The sequence below is a fragment of the Orbicella franksi genome, chromosome 2, assembly GCF_964199315.1.
Source record: "Orbicella franksi chromosome 2, jaOrbFran1.1, whole genome shotgun sequence".
Lineage (NCBI taxonomy): Eukaryota > Metazoa > Cnidaria > Anthozoa > Scleractinia > Merulinidae > Orbicella > Orbicella franksi.
The window spans coordinates 13117153-13139649 of record NC_138146.1 but is presented as its reverse complement, the minus strand read 5'-3'; the positions used below and the strand labels follow the sequence as shown (position 1 = coordinate 13139649).

General features: G+C 38.4%; 1 protein-coding gene and 1 pseudogene across 5 annotated transcripts; both read right to left on the bottom strand.

Moving 5' to 3' along the window:
- Positions 1-1842: 1842 nt before the first annotated feature.
- LOC145478023 (uncharacterized) lies at positions 1843-22399 on the bottom strand. 5 transcript variants are annotated; one of them, XR_014048180.1, is made up of 3 exons: positions 21954-22399; positions 6453-9369; positions 1843-2137 (listed from the first exon to the last, which is right to left on the bottom strand). XR_014048180.1 is itself a non-coding variant. In XM_081455908.1 (2 exons), the coding sequence occupies exon 2, from the start codon at positions 9210-9212 to the stop codon at positions 7869-7871; it is 1344 nt and encodes a 447-aa protein (XP_081312034.1). In that variant the 5' UTR covers positions 9213-9369; positions 13091-17275; the 3' UTR covers positions 6411-7868. The 5 variants fall into 5 exon arrangements, 1 of the variants encoding a protein (XP_081312034.1); XR_014048178.1 differs by lacking the exon at positions 21954-22399 and adding an exon at positions 13091-17275; XR_014048181.1 differs by lacking the exon at positions 21954-22399 and adding an exon at positions 16218-17275.
- LOC145468367 (uncharacterized) lies at positions 2754-4963 on the bottom strand (annotated as a pseudogene).
- Positions 22400-22497: the final 98 nt, after the last annotated feature.

Here is a 22497-nt window from a genome sequence, read left to right as displayed (position 1 = left end):
GTCAGTCACCAACAACAGTTCTTTTCAGAACTACACTCACCCGGACGATCACACTATACGAACTATATATTCGTTTTCTTGTTTAAGAATGTATATGAGCAAATTTTGTAAGACCCTTTGATATGGTCCGAGGCTCAAACAAATACTAACAGTTGTTTAAGCCTCAAATAAGCATGCACCTCTCTTTAGCGGACAATTTACTATTGCTGTCTGCTTATGGCAGGTTACACTCTACCTCCTTGGGTTTCCACTGATTTATTTAAGTCTCCTGATATTTGAAAGTAATTCTGGCAAAAGTGTTTGAAAAATCGTTATTATGGGAATAAGACGTGAACATTTATCTTATCGTCTCTTTAGTTCAAGAATACCGTTTTTAGGAGGCAAAAAATTCTTGAACGTGGCATTTCTGAAGCTATTGTCATGGTTTTTTCAAGAATTATGCTTTCTTTTTATGGCAATATTTCTCAATTTCTTATAAATTTTTGGGCTTCATTTTATTGCAACATTGCTAGGGGGGAGGGGGATCAATTATACTTGCTTCTATTCATTTTTGTTCTAAAACGTCAAGGATGTAGTTGAAATCGTGGGTTTTAGCGCCGACAAAGGGTAAGTGTCCCAACAACTTATGGCCAGGATTGCAGCTCATTAAAACCACTACTTCCTAACTATCCACAGTTCATAATTATGCCCAGCAGAACAGACGAAACATTTCAAGGAACATTTTGGGCCAACAATATCTTCTGGAAACTTCTTCACTTTCACCACAAATTCAATGCTGTTACTGAAAAGAGTGTGTTTGTAACTCAATGATTACATAAGAAAGGACAGATCGCCGACGACGTAGTTGTTTTTTTAGTGCAAAACTTTATCCAGTAATGCCGTATGGCTCCAGTGGCTCCCATGCCAGGGACCCTGGAATACATGTGGGCAGTTTTGCTTTAAACTGTGATGTGATCACACACCAAAGGAGAGGCTTCAACAAAATACCCTATTATAAAACTTGAAAGTGGCTGGTAGCTATTATTTTTAAGAGTTCTCTTTATAAATCCATCAAAAATTGAACAATGCAGGTTAGAATCTTTCGACAATCACTTCAACTTGGTCAAAACATTAGCTCAGCTAGTCGTTTCCTAATTAAAAGTCCTTTAAATTTCATTACCGTGATCAGATTTTAGTGAACTGGACGTGGCCGATTACCAGGGCCTCTTAGTGCTTACAGAAAATAACATTGAGCAAAAATGTTAAAACTATTTCATATGATTATCATAGTGTTTGAAAAGTTGGGCTTCACTGCATAATTCCTCTTGACAAATCCAACATTCCACATGACATAGCTCAGGTTCTTGAAAGTTAGATGTTGCTGTAGATGTATTACTCTTAATATCATAATTAGAACCCTGCACTTTTACATGATTACTTGAACTTACAGCTCCCTTGACACACTTTCCAGTTTCCACACTGTTTGCGTTCATAAGGCTTCTTGCCAGTGTGGAATCTGACATGATTCTTCAAAGTTCCTGCTTGGTTGAAACACTTTCCACACTGTTTGCTTTCATAAGGCTTTTCACCTGTGTGGACTCTTACATGATTCTTCAACAAAGTTCCTGCTTGGCTGAAACACTTAAGACATTGTTTGCATTCATAAGGCTTTTCACCTGTGTGGACTTTTACATGATTCTTCAACAAAGTTCCTGCTTGGCTGAAACACTTTCCACACACTGTTCGCATTCACAAGGTTTTTCATCAGTGTGGACTCTTGAATGCATCTTCAAAATTCCTGCTTGGCTGAAACTTTTTCCACTCTTTGCATTCATAAGGCTCCACACCTGTGTGAAGTAATTTATGTCAATTTGAACTCAATCCTTCGATTTTTAGGGCGATCGAGTTAGATTGAAATACAGTTCGATTTGGTTCGATTGACTATGCCGGGAGGTACTATTACTTACCTTGCAAAGTAAACATGGAAAAGTCAGTTCTCTTGTTTCTCAACTTTGCTACTTGCATACAACGCTTCTCTGAGACGGTAATTCATTTCTGTCTGTGCAGTCGGTAACTTACGACTTGCTCCAGATTTCCAACTCTGCATGCCTTACTCCATTCCCGGCAAGACGCAAGAGATGTCCCACCAACCTCGTTCCTAGATAACAACAACCATTTATTTGTACTCACAATTTATAAAATAATTACAATAAACATTAAATTAGTATAGAGTACTGCCTGCCCAAAATAACCATAAGGGCTAAAAAGAGTGGGCAGACATTGGGTAAGCGGGTCTTGGGGCTCTCATCCGGGAGGACGGCAAGATGAGAGACCCTGGAAACGAGATTGATGTTTCACACACTGCACGTGGTGTCATTTCTTGTCCCCCAAGTAGGCTTTGGTAGATTGTGCTCGAAAAAAAAGCTTATTATGCTTTTAGCAGTGCTCATATTTTTTAGAAATTATGCCAAAATTACGCTACTTCCTGAAAATTATGCTCTCTGTCACCGAAGTTATGCTACTTGGATTTTAAGGAAAATAAAGATCGCCAGTAGCTTAACTCTATCAATTTTGACTTTAATGAACATTCAGACAGTCCACCTTCCAGTCTTACAGTCTTCAGCATGGCAAATACGCATGTGCGCACCTCGAAAAGCCAAATGATATCCAAATCAACCATTTCTGGGTTCTGAATCCGGGTCAGAAAGTTACTTGTATATACTTGTTTTAGACGCCATCCAGGCAAAGCCCTCAGTTTAGTATAGAGACAACTATGCATGTTGTTAATCTCTCTGTTATCGGTTATTGTACTGAAGCATTACACAAGCCTGTAAATAGTCCACGAGAGCATGCTCTTGTGAATCATTGAACGATGAGTTAAGAATAGAGAATACTCGTTCAGCGGCTGCAGACGAGGGCTGCACCAGCAGAACCTTCATAACTGCAGAAGACCAATGGGGTAGGTTATCAGATTGTTGCCTCCACCACTTCACTTTATCTTCTTCGCATGCCATTATGACGTCTTGTGCGGCGGCAAGATAGTTGAGCATTTCCGTAACGAGGTCATTAATTACATCGTTACTGTCCAAGCACGGAAACTGCCGTAGAGCCTCCACATTTGCTGGTGTCGGCCGCAGCCACTGCACAGTTACCGGACACATTATTCGTGCAGCCTTGAATGTGCTCAACGTGTCGTGCAATTCCACATTAAATTTACGCAAAAACCACTCAATTGCAGGCTGGACACTCCTTTTGGCCTCCTGTTCCAATGCTGCAACATTCTGTGCGGGATCAGCGTCGACTATAGCTACAGCTACGGCATGGACATTGGGTAAATGTACATTCTGACATGCATTGCAAACTCCTTGTAATGTCTCAAAGCATGACAAAACAAGAGGGCCATCGCCCTCTAAAACGTAAGTGGCCTTAACAAATACTTCGCCAACATCAATGAGTGCTGCTAGTTCAAGCTTGAGACTATCACCTTATTCAGATCTGCGAAGAAATCAGCCAACTGACGCGAGGTCTGAGGAGCAACCTTCTCTCTAACCATGTCATCTATAAATCGTTGTACATCACCAAATTGTTCCATAAGCTGTTTGTACACTTCCCATCGGGACCACCAGCGAGTTTCGGAGTAACTTTTCGGCTTACGTCCAGTCAGTTCCTTCCACATTAGTCCCGCTTTGTGGCTTTGCGAAAATAAGCGGATCCACAGATTGCCAAACTCTGTCAGATTGGGGATAACAAAGTGATTACCGACATTGTCCAGAGTGTGAGAGAAGCAAACAACATTGAATGTCTTAGGGAATATAAACTGGATGCGATTTAACGCAGCTTGGTTTACGCTGGCCCCATCTCTCATTGCAGCTATCAGAGATTCTCCTCTCACACCGTACTCGATACTTAAACACTCGTTGAGCACTTGAGCAAGCTGGTCACCATTCACTGCCTTGGCACAAATATCGATTCTGATCAGTCATTGAACGATATTCCAATCATCATCGACAAAACGGACCAGGATCACGATCGCTTCACCCTGTCTCGTGCTGCCATCATAAATGACAGATACGTCCCTTGTTGATACTCCTTGGCGAATTTCTGCTTTAATTCTCTCAATCTCCTGCTTGTATATTATCGTTACGTAATCCATCATGTTCGAACTGTGACTCAGCCGATAGCCTTGCCTTTCAAGAAGCGTTCGAAGTTTGTCCATCTTACGTATGGGTATTCCAGCCTTAAGAAACTCCTCTACCACCTGTAAACGGTATGCTCTCTCCTCGACTGGCAAGGTGCTATCCTCTTTGTGTTTTTCTTTACGAAGTGCTTCTTCGATCGTTTGATCTCGCTTTTTTGTCACTTTTAACTTCTCTTTGCCTGCGGCATGTTTTTTGGAAGCAAAGTGGTTTTTGAGAATGCTCTTTTTAGAGCTCAATATCTCCTTACACCCATTGCAAAACAGTTTTCCACCTCGAAGACACAAATTTTCCTCTGGAAATTCTTCGATTCGATCACGAAGACTCATGTTCTTTGGATCTGAGTTACCTCTTTCCTTGTACTTTCCAGTATTACTTTTAGGAACACGTTCTCTAGAGATTGAAGCTCTCGGTACGGCACTGGGAGTGCTGGAAGTGCTGGGAGTGGAATCAGTGGATGTACTCGAGGACGACGCCATCTTTGATCTAAGGCCTGAGGGGCCGAGCCGCCGAGCCATAAGCGTGGTGGCCTGAGGAGAGTCTCAGCCTCTCAGATATGTACGGGGTGACCTAGCTAGAGTCTTCCAGACCTCGATATTTTCCAATAACAATACAGAAGTAAAGTACAAACTGAATTATTCTAGAACTATGATGGGTTTTTTTTTTTGTTTTCAAGGCATTAAAGCTCGGATTATGCTAGCAGTGCTAAACTGAAATAAAAGCTTTAAATTATGCTCGTTTTTCTAAATTATGCTAAAAATTATGCTAGCACAATCTACCAAAGCCTACCCCCAAGCCGCCTGTCACTCTTGGTCAGGGGGAGATGGGCACGAGGAGCAGGTAGCGTCCGCTCTGAAGTTCTGGATTGGCTAGATTTCTGTTAATTCAACACTGGCCGACTTCCCCAAACATCTTGGTGTCATAAGTTCCAGAACCAATACTGAAGACACTTTTTAGAGTGAACAAACCATTTAAAATTCGGGGCAGAACATTCAGTCTTGACATAATATGACTAATAATAGCCATGTTTAATAGCTTCTTATAGCAGAACAATATACAATAATATATATGATTAGCCAACCTTACTGTTGTACCATAGCAACCAACACCTAAGCCGACTTGTTGAAGATAGTGTATCAAAACTAACCAAAGAAAAAGAAAAAAGTTCGAAGAAAAAAGGCTACATGTAGATGACTCATGGAAATCTTAAACAAAGTTTCTCTAACTCTGACGAAAAGAAAAGTAAAAAGTACACGTGTTCTCGTGTCTCGAGGCTTGTTCCCGACCACAAGTAACTAGATACGCGGTTTCTGTGTCAATACAATGCTAAAATGTCCTATTTGTTGTGTTCGCATAAAAAAGTCATTGTAGTCTGAAATATCAGCTGCAACGTTCACTTCAGTTAAGCTTTCCAATATTAACTCAAACTATATATAATTGTCTCAAGATTTGAATAGTCGTGATATCGATGTATTCTGACAGCGAACGAAATATGACCGACTCCGACAATGCAATGCTTTTTTGTCAAAAACACAATAGAGCCAGCATGTACCGTAAGGGAGAGCAAAAGTTGCGGTATTGTAACATATGTCCCGCAGCAAACTTGTATCTTATAACGTTATAAGCTTTAAGTTCGGAAGATGTTCTTTACATGTAAGGCCAATATCTTCATTAGTAATCGATGAGGTCATCTTTCAAATACAGCACAAGTTGTGCAAATACAGTGAGTAATATTACACACTTAACTGTACACTTTTAATGAGATATTTATGTTTGATTTAAAAATAGCTTCCCAAAACAGTAATCGTTTTCTATTCGGCAATCGACTATTTCAGAGTTCTTGTTTCTGTTTCAAAACGAGGCCCGATACAAAATAGGTTTTTTTTTTTCTTAATACCACACATCAGTCCATTTTTAAGGGAACTAAGCAAATTTCTTTCCACATAGCTAGGCCGTTGCAGCAGCATCTTTTTCTATTAGAAGCAAAAGCTATAAATGTTTTGATCCTTTTGTAAATTCTGCATGTATCTTTTTAATCTAATCTATTATCTATTTTACTTCCGCGTATCTGTAGTGATATAAACATCACTAAAGACACGATTATATGAGTGGTATTCATGGATTTGTCATGCAAAAAAAAAAAAATATTCGACTCATGAAAACCTTAACAATAGCCCTGCCAAAATAATCATACTACAAGGAATCCACCGGAAGAACTGTCTGATCCAAGCTCATTGAAACCAGTTTGCAGAGGCTTATGTTAATCGGTTAAGTTACCTGTAATGTTTCTTTCCAAATGATCTATTAAAGTGCGTTCCATTGGAGTGATCTGGATCAGGATCAGTGATCCAAGATCACTCGGAACATGGTACATCAAAGGAACCGATGAATCTGTGACCAGAGTGGATTCATCGGTTCCTTTGATGTGCCATGATCTGAGTTATTTTGGACCACTGATCCTGATCCTAATCACCTCGAGGCACCCTTTCTGTTTCCATACACAATGCAGCACGTGAACACCGAGGAAGGGACTGTGAATACTCCTGGGCAGATATGGACTTGGTTTCTAAACCAAACCACGGATGTGCGAAATACAAGTAGGATATTGATTAAGTGCGTTTTCATTTACGTACAGTCTTAAAATATCTTTACTAGGGCTAAAATAACAAAGATTACAGGACGAAACAAAATTCCTGTGTACCAAGGAATGATAAGTATAGAATGATGCCTTAAAACAACCATGGATGTGCGAAATACTGAGCTAAGAGCGGCATTTGCTGAAGATGTCATCTTGCCTTGACTGAGATAACTGCGATACCTCTGTTTGCGTATCGCTAGTCAAATTGAAAGCCAGTCATAAATAGACCCTTCAAAACCAGACGGTGATTAGAGACTAATTTCTTCTTAAAATATTATTACAGAACTGGGTATGCAGGTCACGGAGAAAACAGGCAGTGATCATGAGGGGGGCATTGTGTTCACGCATATATGATCAAATTCTTCCAGCTGTTATTAGAACAAACGTATCGACTTCTATCAGGAAACGGAAACTGTAGGCTTAACAACATTGACAGCGGAAACAGGTTATGGCAGCCTACCATGCTGTTTATTTGATACTTTGTCCAGTGAATTCTGAATTAACAATCCTGCTAAGGTTTAATTATGCCCTTATTTTGACTTATCATTTGCACAATTTGCCATTTAATAATTTATGTGCGACTCTAATTTCTCTTTTATATACATTAGAGTACAACACTGACCAACCTTAATCTATGTATAAATATATCTTGGTATATAACCACGCAATTATTTTATATCTCGTAACCCTAGCATTTTTCTTTCTAAGTCTTATCACATTATCATAGCTGGAAAGGCTCTAAAAAAATTTAAAATATTTGAAAAGATAAAATACCGATTTCGTACTGCTTCAAACGAGCAAGCTTAAAATTAGCATGTCTTGCTTCGCGATGTGGTACACTATGACCAATATTGTACACAAAAGCTGCAAGGCAACACTGAATTCGTCACGGAAACCGGACGACCTAACAATCGAAAACAAATTTTATGGTTTAGCAACTAATCATTAAATGCTTGAATGAAAACAACCTTAGATTACAGAAAAGAAAGGAGACCTAAAGCACCAAAAGTTCTCTCGGTATCGCTATTTGAAAGAAATGCACGTTTTGTCCAGTGTCAGATTATTGTAACTTCGGGCTCCAAGTCGTGGTCCACTGTTTTTGAATTGTCCAATTTGACTTTTCCGATGTTCACAATTTCCATGGACATGGAATATTCTTGTATCCTTTTCTCTGTGTAGCGATGAATGTTTACTCCAGAGGTCATTAATAGCGCTGCACACTTGAGGTCCTTTCTCTTTAAAGCATAGTGCAGCGCGGGCCATCCTTTGTCGTCCTCCATATTTAAATCCGCACCATGTTTCACCAGCAACTGGACTGCTCTATAATCCCCTTCTTGAGCCATTTGATGCAAAATTGTTTTGCCACCTTTCATGGCAAAGTTGACGTTTGCTCCGAGCCTCAGCAGTAGCTCGGCGCAGTCATGGTTTCCTCTTTCTAGCGCCACACAAAGGGCAGTCCTGCCTTCAAAATCCGTCATCTCGGTCGAAACACCACTGTTCACGAGGAACTTGGTCAAATTAAGGAAGCCATTCTGAACGGCGCGGTGAAGAATTGTCATGCCTTCGTCGTCGAGAATAACCGCTGATGCTTGGAGCGTCTCTTTGTCGAGAAGTTTGTTCAATTCGATGAACTCGAGCTCGTTGTTGTTCTGATCAGGAATGAGCAAAACGGAAGACTTGGCATGTTTTGATAGTGGACGTGTCAAATCTAAACATTTGCGCACATCATTGCCGTATTGACCTTCGTCGTCATCTTCTTCCAAACAGCCGATACCAAAAGCTCCCGTATCCCGGATATTACGGGTTGTAATCCTATTGGCACCTCCAAATAACGCATCAGGTAAAGATGAACCTCGCCGACGATTTGAGTGATCTTTCAAGTTCGACTTCAGTGGTGAAGTGGTATCTGGAAAACGTTCGCCAAAATTTTGTCTCGTCGGAGAGCTAGCTGGCGAACTAAATCTTCGCGGTTTACGAAAAGTTACGTGTTGAGGTTTTTTGCTGAGCGAGACTTTCTGAATTTCTTGAGCACTGGATTTTTTGCTTTGGCTTTGCTGTGATAGTTTCGAATTCCGTAAAACGCTGTCGTTTGTCGTTGATTGGACATCAGAGAGAGAACCTTCGCCGCTATCACTTGATATGCTCCCATTTCTCTGTTTCTTGGCCGTACTGCTCGACTTAGCGAATCCTCTTTTTCTAAAAGTGTCAGAGAACTTCCTAAACGGCGATGGAACTCGCCCGTTCTTCGGCTGAGTTTGCGTAATAAGAGTTCTATCTCGTAAATCCTTCACACTTGAGACTTTCAAAAGCCTGCCTTGTAGCGCCGTGTACGAAAGTGGTTGGTTCGCCACGCTGAACACCGGCGGACGCTGATACTCATCCATGAAATCGGGCTTCATGAGGACAAAGTTGGTTTCCTTCCGTCGGGAAACTAAGAAAATCCAATCAATAAGATTTGTCGTCCTCCTTTACGACGGTATGCAATTTTTAATGGTGTGCGCTGTATCTTGGTCTCGAGACAATGTTCTTGAAATCTTGCTCAGAAGATCTTGAAAGCTGAAAAGATTAACACAGAATGGTGAGGCTTTGTCGAAAGGTCTCTAAGGGACTAATTACTGGTAAAGTTTACATCAACAAACGCGTCCATTGCCAAATGTTCAAGGCCATTTGACTACAAAAATCAGTTTTCTTTTTCAGTTTACCTTTCGCAACAGTTGCAGTGCCCTGCTAACAGCTTGTGATCTTTTTCGTTAATTGCCCGAAGTTATACCAACGCCGTGATTAATTGGCACTACAAAGTTTGGCCTCAGGAGTTCAGAACAATCGATCAAGCGAACCGCTTATTAAACACCTACTCTGAACATAATAGCTTGGTTCGCACATATCTGCTATTGCTGAATTCCACGCTACATTCCAATGGCTTAAAATCGACCAGAAAGTTAAAAATATCTAGACACAAAAAGCTCGAGATGCTTGAAATTAAACGAGACGATCTCAGGAACACTAACTTGACGAGCTGACTTCTAGACGAGGAATCTCTAACACTAGACACCTCTAGCTGTGGAAAATAAATAAATAGTCGAGAGCTGGATGCCAGCTCGTTATCTGCACCAGGGCTGTGCTTAGTCTATTATCTAATGCATTGAAATCAATTACTAACCATCGATAAAAAAGTAAACAAAGAACCGAATACGAAAGCAATATCTCACATCTGGAAAAGTCTATATTTGCATGGCGACTCACAATTGATGACGCATGCAAACCTCAACAAGGTGCTAAAAGAATATGAGCCACGTTTCGCACATCTAGGGCAATTTTATGCTTGTTCGGGTGTGTAGTTTTTTTCGGTTTAGCACTGGCAAGGCCATGAAAGACAACCTGGCATCATTGTTTCCAATTAATTAGTTGCAAAGGATTGTGTGGCATTCATTCTGCGAGTTCTAAGTTGTTAAAATTCTAAACACCTCTAATTACTGATATTTGTCATCACGTCATTAAAACGGCTTATCGTTTGTAAATGTTGTATATGTTATATTGCCAGCGACATTTAGCCGGATTTGCGATAGAAAATAATGTTTTTAGAGGATAGACAAACATGCGCTTTGCGTCAACGACAGCTTGGTTTTGCACGAAACTCAGACGAAAGCACATCAAAGAGAAAGTCACGTGACAGAAACTTCCCGAATAGAAGTTTACCCCAGAAAAATCAACAGATCGAAGCACGCAAACAGCGCACAAAACAACAACATGGTCTTAAAAGAGTAAATCAAAATTTAAATACGCAAAAAAAATCACGCCTATTCTGCAGGTTAAGTCAGAAAAAGAGACCTTGGTAATCAGCAACTGAAGATTGAATTTAATTTCCAGCTGTAACTGAGCCATTAATCATCATTAGCTTGTAATGAACAGTAGTGGCGACAGCGTGGTTTTCCGCTCTAGCCCTATTTGTCCTAAAGCGACTAGTTTATTTAACTTTCAAAAGAATTTAATGAGATTCTACTTTGTACACCTAATTACTCCCGTTACCTCCTCGGCCCTAGAGATATGTGCAACAGCTATATTTTATAATAGTTTTAGGAAAAATTTCTCAATTTTCTTTTCTTCTACGCGATTCATATTTTTAAGTTCGTTAGAATGTTAAACACGCAATAAGAACTTCGGATTATCTCAACTGTTTTGACAACACTGGTGTGTTTGATTTCTTGCTGACTCATACCATAGCTAGATACGATAACTGATATCGATACGACAATTAACCATATTCAGCGATCGCCGCCTTTCAGGACCTTTTGTCCTTTCACGACTATGCAACTGTATCTCTTATCTTCCAACTCTAATTGCACGGCTGAACGAATAACGATAGGGTCTAAAAATATAGTTTAGTTGGAGGCAATAAACAAGATCCCGTAGTATTAATAGCTACGGGCAAACCAATGTTTCTGGCCTTGGGAATTTTCAGACGTTTATTTGACTTGATTACAAAGCATGGTTTACTTGCATGTATTGAACCATTTGCCGCAGACAGAAAAAAACAAAACAAAACAAAACAAAACAAAACCAAACCAAACCAAACCAAAAAAACATTGATCATTAGTCTGCCATACAGAATACCGGATATGCGAAGCGGCGTTTTTGTTCTCCTTACATTCAAACCGCAAAATTCTTACAAGACCGGGAAAGACGGAATTGTAACTTTCGACAAGACCTACTGGACAGCGAAAATATTACTAGAACTAAAGATCTTACAAGCACGCCATGGCTCTTAGAGGGACTGATCACGAAACAGGCATGCATAAAAGGAAATACACTGGGCAAGATCTCGGTCGTCTTTGAATAAAGACCAAGTGATGGTTGTAGCATCGACGAATACATGATTAATTGGTTTTCTTAATTGAGCCATTAGTGATACCAGAAAGGAAATAGGTAAATAATGATGCCTTTAATGGAAGGTCAAACAGAGTCATAATTACCACTAAATAGTTTGTGGTTTTGGACGACGCCGCCCTGGATACAGTTCATAAAAGACTGAACAGCGATCTTGATACTGACCAAGTGAGTAAAGACACCCCTTTCGGCTGAGAAAACAAACTTATACTCGGAATTCAAAAAAATAAAGTTGTCAACTATTTATCCTATGATAACTGTTTGCTTTATCAGCCATACAAATGAATAGTTAAAAATCATTATAAACAAATTAATCAGCAAATGACAAGAGAATCTGAAGAAACTAGGCAGAAGTATATGATAATAGTGATACACCAAGAAAAGCAGGCAGGTCGCAACATTCCATTGCGTGACGTGTAGATTATCTTTTTCACAAAAATGTGCCGAATTCCTTTAATAATTCAGGCATTTTTTTTTTCTTTTATAATCCAAAGAGACTTGATATCCAAATGACACTGAACAGCTCTGATATTGGGCTCGTTATGCTTCGATTTTCTGATAACTGCTTTTTATTCACGCGTAACAAAATGCCCAAAAGCGACTTGAGTGACTATTGAGTCTAAAAGAAGTTGCGTCGAACAACTCATTTCCATCGATAGAGGGTTCACAATCCGAAATTGAAACTTAATTTAGACATTTTTCACAATTAAAAGGATAATGAGAAGAAACTACGCAAACACGCAACATCCTAGCTCACTAATTTACACATTCTTATAACGAATTCATCGTCCAGTGAATATAGTATTTAGTGAAGAATCTACAGACACCCAGTTATTGCTGAGGACTGAAGTTCAAGCTAAGTAAACATTGCGACGTGATGTATAAAGTGCGAAAAAAAAAATAAAGAAATCAAAATGGATAGATTAAGCATAATAGTAGAAAAGAATCAATCTCAAAATATTGCTTTTTGTTTTCTAGAACAAACCGATGATTTTAAGTTGAAAGTTGCCTGTGTTATAGTTGTTGCTTATCTTTTAACTTACTTCTATCTTTAGCTCAAGGTGATAGCTGACGCTTATTGTTTATTTCATTAATAAAATAAAAAAACAACAACAACTGTCGAAAACGAGATAAAATACCACAAGAATAACAGTTTCTTCTTGTCGTCCACTTTCAATATCGTGGTTGCAAAAGTTCAGACATTGAGCGAAACATAAAACAAGAGAGTATTTGAACAAGTGGAGGGATACAAATATGGCACGAACGAGCATTTTTACACAAAATCATTGATGAATCACCTGGTATCTCGTTTGAATCATCTCTGTTCGGTTAATCTACTAAATCTGTATTTTAATTTCCATATAGTATAGCTAATAGTTAAGTATTTACCCACCAAACAAGTTGTGTTCAAAAACGGGCCTGTCCAGAGGGAAGTTTGGGAGTCAACCTTCAGATCAGTCCGACAGTGAGAGTGAGAACACGTTTGACGTGATTCCGCATAACAAACTTTGTTTTCTTTGCTAGTAGATATAGTTAATATAATAAGCTTATAACATCCTCAAAGCCAATCCTTTAATTGCCTTTTGTTCGTTTTTCTCATGACGATATTGTTACTATCTGCTCCTTTATGCTGAACACCCGAGATTTTATGACGCAAACAAGTGAACAAACTTCATGTTTTCCTAACCCTAGTACAAAACATTTCTAGGGAACACTAAACAACCGATTTCGCAACAAGTTTCAACAATAACAATAATCCAAATTATACAGCAAGAATCAATTAGTTAGCACAAACCGGAACTGACGAATCCGTTCAAGTTCCGTGATCAACCAACGGCGTGGTGACGTCATTTCCGTGCTATTTTGTGACTTACAATCTGTATATAACACTGTACAATGGGTTCTTGGGCTTCACAACTGAAACAATTACCTCTTTTTGTCTTACGGTGCAGAAACGTGCTTATTTTACTGATATTCCAAGACACGTAATGGACATGACAGATATGACATTACAGATATGGGAAAATATCAAGTCACGTCGCTCTTTCCCAGTCTCTCCTGTTTCTCATAGCATGTTTTAATGGAACAGCTCGCCTAGTCAACAGGGAAAGTATTTTTGATTATTATTATTCTCTCTTTTACTAAATGCAAACTTTTTTCTACTCGCTCCTTAGCGATCCATGCATCCCATCAGAAGTTCTGATGTCATGTCAATCGAGTTCGAGTTTGCTCACTGGGTTAATTGCTAAATAATGGATGTGCGCCTAAGAGGTATCTCTTCATAACTGAGCCTAGTGAGTTGAACTGAAGAAAAAATGTAAGTGTGTTATTTGTGACACTCGCCACGGTTGCCGTGTTCGCAGTAATCCGCGCAGTAAGGAAGATTGAATTTTGGCCTAAATTTGTAATTGCTTCATACATCAGTGATCAACATCGAACTTCGTCTCACAAGATCGACCATTGCAAACTAGGCAGGTGATGAGAATACCGAGCCGAATCATCCACTAGACTGGAATATTCTGTTAACTGAGGCAACGAAGCAAAACATATTAACAGAACATGAAATCAATATCACTTATCTCGAAAATTTATGCATGCCGTACCACCACCGCATTAATGATCCAAGTTTTATTCATAAACTACTTCACGAGGTTCTAAAGATGCAGCTGATGCAGAACACTTTGTTCGCATCTACGACAATTTTATGCTTCTTGAGCTGACTTGGTGAAGCCACTTGTAAAACTGCAGGAGGCTTACTTGGTTCCAGTTTACTGGCCACAAAGGATGGTATTTTTCAATATTGAAACAGTTTATCGCTTTGTGTTCTTGATATTGGCCAGCGAGATCGCGTTTCTGACTTATACAGGCTGCGTATTTCTTGAAAAGGCTACAAAATGCGATCAACGACAAAAATGAATGGTGTATTCGCGAAACTTTATCAAGAAGTACATCAGAGAAAGTGAAAGTTTCTAACACAAGTCAAATTCCCACAACCCTCTGAAACCACAAAACTGGCTAAACTCAGACATAGCTGTCAAGGCACTGTCTGAAAAGAGATTAAAGAATGGTTTTCCTTCGACTGTGAAGCCACAAGACCATTAATCATCGTTAGAAAGTCAAAAGTGGTCGGTCGTGGTGAAAGCGAATGCTTTCCTTTCTCCTCCTTTTCGGGTGCGTTTCCACTTAGGATGACGATGCAATTTATCGTCATAGTGGATTCTCGTAGCTATGTACTTTTTCCGTGTGACAAAAGTATGAGAAGCACGATCCCAATGCAAGAGTACGTTATGGACTACAACATTCATACAAATCAAGTAAAAGAAACGATGCCTTGCTAGGCAAACCAGTTAACTGAAGAAGATTCGTACTACGATCTCTTGTATTGATAATGCTACTGACTTTTAGTTTATCTGTTTGCCTCAAACATTTTTTGAAACTATTTCTTTGTGTGTCGGTTTGTTTAGCAGCTTTTGAATCAAAGTTTAAAAATCTCTCTACATAAACAGTCATATCGGCGACTACTTAGGATTGCTGTACGTGATTTTTAAACTTTTCTTTTGAAAAACATGTAAAATGACTCAGGTGTTTGGTCATAACGACACTGAACAGTGATATTGGTCAGCCGTATTCAAATGTTGTGATGTTTTCTTTTGATAATCAGTGACTATCCTGTTAATATCTTTTCAGAGTTTGCGTGTGGCAAAATACTGAACTAACCGCATGAAATAGCAATATACCTAAGTCACCATAATTGCTGTGTCACCCTTTGTTGAATGAACACTGTTCCAAAAATGCAAGAGATACATTCACCCAAGGCATTTCGCAATCGCGAATTTGAACTTAAATCGGAAGGTTTTTTTTCCACTTGAAACAACAATAAGACAGAAATAAGGGAAACACGTAACATCCTGTGACCATTTCTAATCTCACCAGAAACCCAACCACTGTCTATTGTATAAAGAATAGAGTCCTCGTATTGAAATTTAGGGCATTTTTCACGCAGCTGTACTCATGCGAGTGCCCTGAATTGTTTTGCAAACAAAAAAGTATTGAATACGCGAGAGAAAGAATCTTAGAAATAAAAAAGAATAAAGAACAAAATCAAACATGTCACGTAGTCAAATTTATCGTAGACTTAAAACCATTCATTCTAGTTTTTTTTGCCGACAAACAGAAGATTGTTGGTCGGAAATGGCAATTTGTTTAATTAGATTCCTTAAAGTTTAGACTTGTAATGCCCTTGTTTGGAGTAATTTTGTTCGACTATTTTCTTGGCTTGTTCTTTTAACACTCGTTTCATGATCTAATCAGGGTCGAGGCCTTTCAACGAAAAAAAGATTGAAAGATAAAACGTTTTTCGTAATTCAGTTCTCGGCTGGATATTCTAAATTTTCCACGTCTACTTGAACCATCTAGAATGCTCAACTGCAATTACTCTTTTATCAGATTACAGGTCAATTTTTTGCTAGATTTCCCAAATTAATAGCCACCATCGACAGTCAAAAGAGTTCTTTACCCACCTAACATTTCAGTCACAGTGTTAACCCTCCAGAAGTTGTATGAAGTAGTTGATGAACTTTCAGATAGCGCGTGTTTAGCGGCCGGTAGTGCTAATTCCACTAAATCCTCTAATCAAACAGAAGTATTGTTTGGAATTAACCAATGTATTAAACTCAAGAAAGCTTTCAAAGCCACTTGAAAATTGTCTTTTGTACCTCTTACTCGCGACGATATTGTTGTCACAGTTTGCCTTTTTCCAGTGAACACTTGAGTTTTTTGGGACGCAAACCGCAATTTGGCTTTGTTTTAATGCATATTGTCCCGATTTTACCTAATTGGAATAATGAATGAATACTAAGAGTTATTATCTCGCAAAGGATTTGAACAATAATGGTAAAAATAGACACCGTGATTCACTACTGAGGAACAATCAATTTGCACTCAAACCGGACCTACCGTTGTAAGGCTTTGTTAACTTTGCAGTGACGTCACTGTTTGAACAAATATGTTTTGTTGCTGTAACGGTTCAAAAAGTGTTTGATATACTAATATTTCTAGCATTTTAAAATAATTAAGTACATTTCAAGTTTTAAAAATATTGCAGCGGATCTATATAAGAGTATATTTTAAGAGTGTTGCACAATATTCACAGACACCTAGTCAGCCGAATGAGGCGACTTAAACTGTCCTAGTTACTATTGCACGTTTTGTATCGAAATAAAAACTCGTCTTGGTATGTTAGATTATATCACAAACTAACTGCCCTGAAGCTCGTGAGAAACTTGTTTCCATTCCTGATATTCCAAGAATTTAAGAACAAAAACAGTTCAGAGTAATTTTAAGAATAGGTACAATTCATTATAAAATTGTCTCACGTAGACACATCTAATTTTAGTTTCACTGGAATTTCGTTCAGCCGGTGGCGAAGTAGGTAAAGACAGAATTCTTATCCCAAATTGAAAACTACCTTTATTGTTGAGTGTACTTCAATCAAAAATCTCGCTGGCCTTAAAATTTTGGTCGGAAATAGGACAGAAGTGCAGCGAGGGACCTATTTAGGTGAAAGGTGTATAAACGCTTATAAGTATAGGTAATCATACGGTTTCGAGTTCAATTTGGAATTAATTTGCACGAGTGAGTTTTTCAAAAAGCTGAAATTGCACGAGCCGCTTCGGCGAGTGCAATTTCAGCTTTTTGAAAAACTCACAAGTGCAAATTAATTCCAAATTGAGCGAGAAAAACCGTATGATTACTTATTAATAATATAAACATGAAAAAATTCGCGCGGAGGAAGTGCCGGAAGATCTTTCTTGAAGCCATTTTTTCTCATTTGAGAAAACTTTTTTCAAAGTTTCAGCACAAAATTTTCACCATCATTTAACATGATATCATTTTCTTAGAAAAGTTGCTATTTTCTTACAGTCAATCATAATCCAGAATTTCGATGTGTAATTTGCACTGGTGTTACACTTTTTGCACTGATGTTACACATTTTGCACTGGTGTTACACTTGAACTGCACTGCTCTTAGCCAATCAGAATCGAGTAATTTTTTCATGTGTATTATTAAGACAATAATTGTGTAATTACAATTGCCTGATGCATGGTTGATTTGGTCTGCAAACAGGGACATAAATTAAAACTTAGAAGCACTGATTTTACAAATATTTGCTTTTGTCAATCAGGAAGACTGAAAAAACTTTAAAATTAAACTTGTCTAGATGATACTCCTTCCCAATTGTTTGGATCAAAAGAAGGCAATTTGTCAATTTAAAACTCAATGAACTAAAATATTCATGTAAAGTTTTACTTAAATAGCCGTTCTCATCTAGGAAGAATTGAAATTTGTCTAAGACCTATAATGCGGAAAATAAATATAAAGGCTCAGGCGACCATAACCTTAACAGCGTCTAGAAAATTCGCAACAAGGGCTGATTTTCTTTGTCTCAGCTGAGATGTACTAATATGTCTCGATAAATGCTATAGGACACCACTGTTAAAGACGAGATTATGGCCAATTGTTTCAAAGGTCAAATGAACCAAAATTTAGAAATCTTTTCTTCAGCCATTTTATAGCGACGAAATGTTAAAAAAAAAATAAAGAAAGTTGTGCGGAAATTTCCATTTTGAGCGGTGAAAAGGAGTCAAAAAGTTAAAAGTGCGAAGACAGCCGGTGGTTTCCCGAAAACGTTTCCAAAATGACCGCGCAAAAACGGAAGGAATATGGAATTGAAACCCTGCTTTGTGAAGTCATTATTGTCATGAACATTGTTTCGTTTCTGTGTCAGTGAGTCTTTCGTGAGAAAGGTTATGGATCTAAATACAAACCTTATTTTACTTGGGAAATGGCCGAGGTGTTCCAGCGCCCACTGTTGGGCGGGCGTTATCATTATTCATTTGTTTTTTGTCGTTTTTTGTCCAATTACCGGCTTGCATCGTTCCATAATTAAAAAGTCGTCGGTACCGCGCCTTTCTTGAGTACAAGTTGATGAAGTTGAAAGAAGGTCCCAACAAACTCCTTACCACAAGAGTTTGTTCGAAGTTGTCTTCGGTAAAGTGTTCTGCACAAACGCGCGAATGCTTCGAGGGCGTAAAGCATTCTCTTTTCATCTTCATAAGCCATTCTTTTTTAAGTTTTGGGTCCTGGGTTTACTCGAAAGTGCTTACTTTGGATTTTGAGTGGTGTGCTATGAAGTTCACTGTGAACTTGAAACCAAAACAGTTTCAAATTTCCCGCATTTCTTGAGCTCACCAACAGTGGTTTTATTTCCGAGTATTATCCTACAATTTTCCCGACCGCTCTACGATTATGAAGGATAAAAGACAGTGATTTTAACATTCCAATATATCCGCAATACTTCGTCCAATTCGTTTGAAACTTCAGAATATGTTTATTTTACACTTAATGATCACATTGGACTCAAATGAAAAAAATGTCTAAATTTTGGTTCATTTGACCTTTAATGCGCGGGGTCAATTTGCCAACAAAATCATCTTAAGGCGGGGGTTAAATGATCAACTGTCTGGTGGTGTTCCAAACCCCTTTTTATCCTTTTAATCCCCGTTTAAACTTCCTAAAATTTCACTCAAATTCATGTGTTCCCCCGCCTTAAAAACCAGCAGAAAAAGGAAAACAAACTTTCTCTGTTGATTTATGTGTATGTACCGTCCAGCAGAGAATTAGTGTATCGTGATTTTAGCTAGAGAAAAGATAACTCAATCTTAGATAACGCGGCCTAGCATCCCGTTTTCAGCATAATTTATAAGCATTTGGATCATTTTGAAATATTTTAAACTATTTCAACAAAAAAGGTATAATTAGCTGGCTGCTAATAACTGTTTTTCACCTGGTTTCTCGAGGTATTCAGTTATCAATTTTCGGCGTTGAAGTTTTTCCTCGTGAATGACTCACCTTGGGGGGTAACTCTGCTGATGATTAGTTGTTCAACTATCACATTTATCCCAACTTTACAACACTTTTGAAAGATTTTGTTCTTCTTGTCCACTTAAAAAGATAATTATCTTCCCAACCCCGGCGGGAGTCTGAATGTTTATAAATTTATTTTTCTACTTGACCAGAAGCTCAAGCCACAACAATTACACTGACTCAGGGACCAAGTGGTACTGCATATTAATGTCGCACTTGTAACGTCATGCCTGGCTTGGAATCACGGAGTTATTCCTAGACATTCAGCTTAAGGCAAAATACGCTGTTTACTAGACAGCATTCCAATTATGAGAAATGCGAGCTGAGATTTGAGTTGCAAGATCTTCAAGTTTCGTCGCTACTTAGGAGTCACTTAGTCACAAGGAACTTTCACGTTCACGGCCCAATTATATACTTCCCGGGTGAATCAAATTAAATGGCTTAATTCAGTTAAGTTATTAATCAGAGGTAGTTAAACTTTAAGAGTTTTCAGTTGAAATATAGAGATTTAGGCTGTTAAATGTTAACGAACGTGACAAGTAAGGCCCCTTCGTTCTTGGGAGGGGGCTGAAGGAAATTATATTACCTGCACAGGCCCTGATCAGTAGCACGAACAAGACCGACTAATGTGGTATCCGTTAGAATATATCTTTAATTAATATACGATCAAAGGCTTCCATAGTAACAAAACCACAGTGACGTGCATTACTGACATCAATTCAGTAAACAATTTCATGCGCATTCTTGTAGGAGAAATGCGACAATAAAATGTGCTTTAAGAATTTCGCTCTAGCCCACTGTCTCTATGCTACCAATAATTTCACACAAGGAAAGCTACTGACTAAAGGTCCGGCTCGATACGACTGTGATTACTTACTAAAGCCTTGCTACAATAGCTGTTATCTTCTGCTACTTTTTCTCCTTTGGGGGAAGCTTGGGTTTCACTTAATAAGCATACTATTGCCATATGAAAACTGTTATAAACCTTACACATGTGGTGTGTCATTTAAGTGAAATCAGAATCTAAGGCAAACCTACTGTATGTTTTCACGTTAATGCAAACTGACTTGCTATATTTAAAGTTTCATTGCACTGAGGTATTAGCATTCATCAGGCCTCGAAACTGGTCAGAGTAGTCGTTAATTTCAATAAAAAGGACTTCGAGATTTCTCGGTACTCGACTGCAAATTGACTTAGAAGTGCACAGGTATACAACATGACCGGATAAAAACCACGCAAATCAACTAATACATGAGTTCTTTCAGTGCGTAAGTGACAAAGGAACTGAAATAGCTTCAGGTGACATTCTCGTAAGCCTTTTAGTTTCCAACACTAATCAACGTCTAATTACCCGTTACTAAATCGGTACATTGGTACAAAACTTCTCCCGTGTACTGTTGTAAATATTTGGTTGGTTATAAATACACTCAGACTAGTAAAGTACTTGTTTTCTCCAAACCGGTCTCGTTCAACCCATTGTCAATATTAGCCCTTATGCGTGATGGCATCAGACTAGCTAAAATCACCACCAAACCTCGGTTTGCAGCAATGAAGAAAAGAATGCCCACATGAAAACAACACTAGGACAACGAAGGTTTGAGAAAATGTCGCGTACACAAGGCTTGGTGGTGAATTTTGAGCATGTTATGTAATCGCGATAAGACCTATTGCTCGCCTGCCGCAAAACCCTTGCAATAATATACTCTTAGAAGTTTGTTTTCAGGTCGAGCCAAAGACGCGTTAAATGTATAATAAAAGGGCCGTGGATTTGTTTGCTACCCTCTCGAAAAACAGACGCTATATGATCATGTTACGATAGGATTATTTCCTGGCTTTCTACTGATGGTTGTCGCACTGATACTCAAACCGTACCGTATGTATAATTTAGTAATTATAACTGATACCAGCTGATACTGGTTGGGTGACTGAATAAACAGGATTCCAATATCGGTAATAAACGAAATTAAGTGAAGCAGTAAACTACCCAGCTATTAAAAAGATGAGTGACTGAGAATTTTCATTTAAAAGAGTCCGAGCCCTTGCGAGGTTATATGCACATTTGCGCCAATAACTTGCAAGGGGTTTTTTGATATCATAAGCTGACCTAGATCTAAATTCTTTCAGTTACCATTGTTTGGTCAGTTGCTAAATGCAAATACCATAAATATTCTTGCTTAAAATGATTAAGGGTTCTAAATTTAAAGCTATTATTTACAATCGTCTTCCTAATTTTTTTGTTTAGCAACAAATATTGATCGTGAGCAACGCAAATATCTTTTAGTCGTGCAATGCCAAGGCAATATAAAATAAGAGGTAGTCTTGTTACTCACCAGAACGCGGTTTTGTGCGTTAAGTAACTTGTTCTTCTTGTAAAGGTGAAGAGCATGTAAATTGTAGCCTACTCACTCGATTCAGAGACTTACTGATGAAGGATTCATCCGCCTAAATATATCTTTGTTTTTCTCTACACCCCCTCGATCACTGTAAACTAATTAACAGAACACCAATGAGGCTGAAAGCATCCTTGGTTCCTTTGTTTGCAATGAGATTGAGGTTCAACGTAAATATCACGTCCAAGTTGTTTTGCGGTCAGGAGACACATGCGATATATAATTTCAATCGTGTTCTGTTAATAATTTTGCTCTAATATGCAAGTACACAAATATTTATCAAGATTACCCTGGTATAATTAAACGCCGCTGGGCCTATAGCTATTATAGGTCATTATAGGTTCCCAAAAAGCAAAGCAAGTTTTCATAAATTTTCTGTTAATGAAAGTAAAACACGACCTGTTTTTTTTTATTTATTTATTTATTTCTGTCACTACCTTAACTTTAAATTTCGAAGATTATTCGTTTATATTATCGTTAAAAA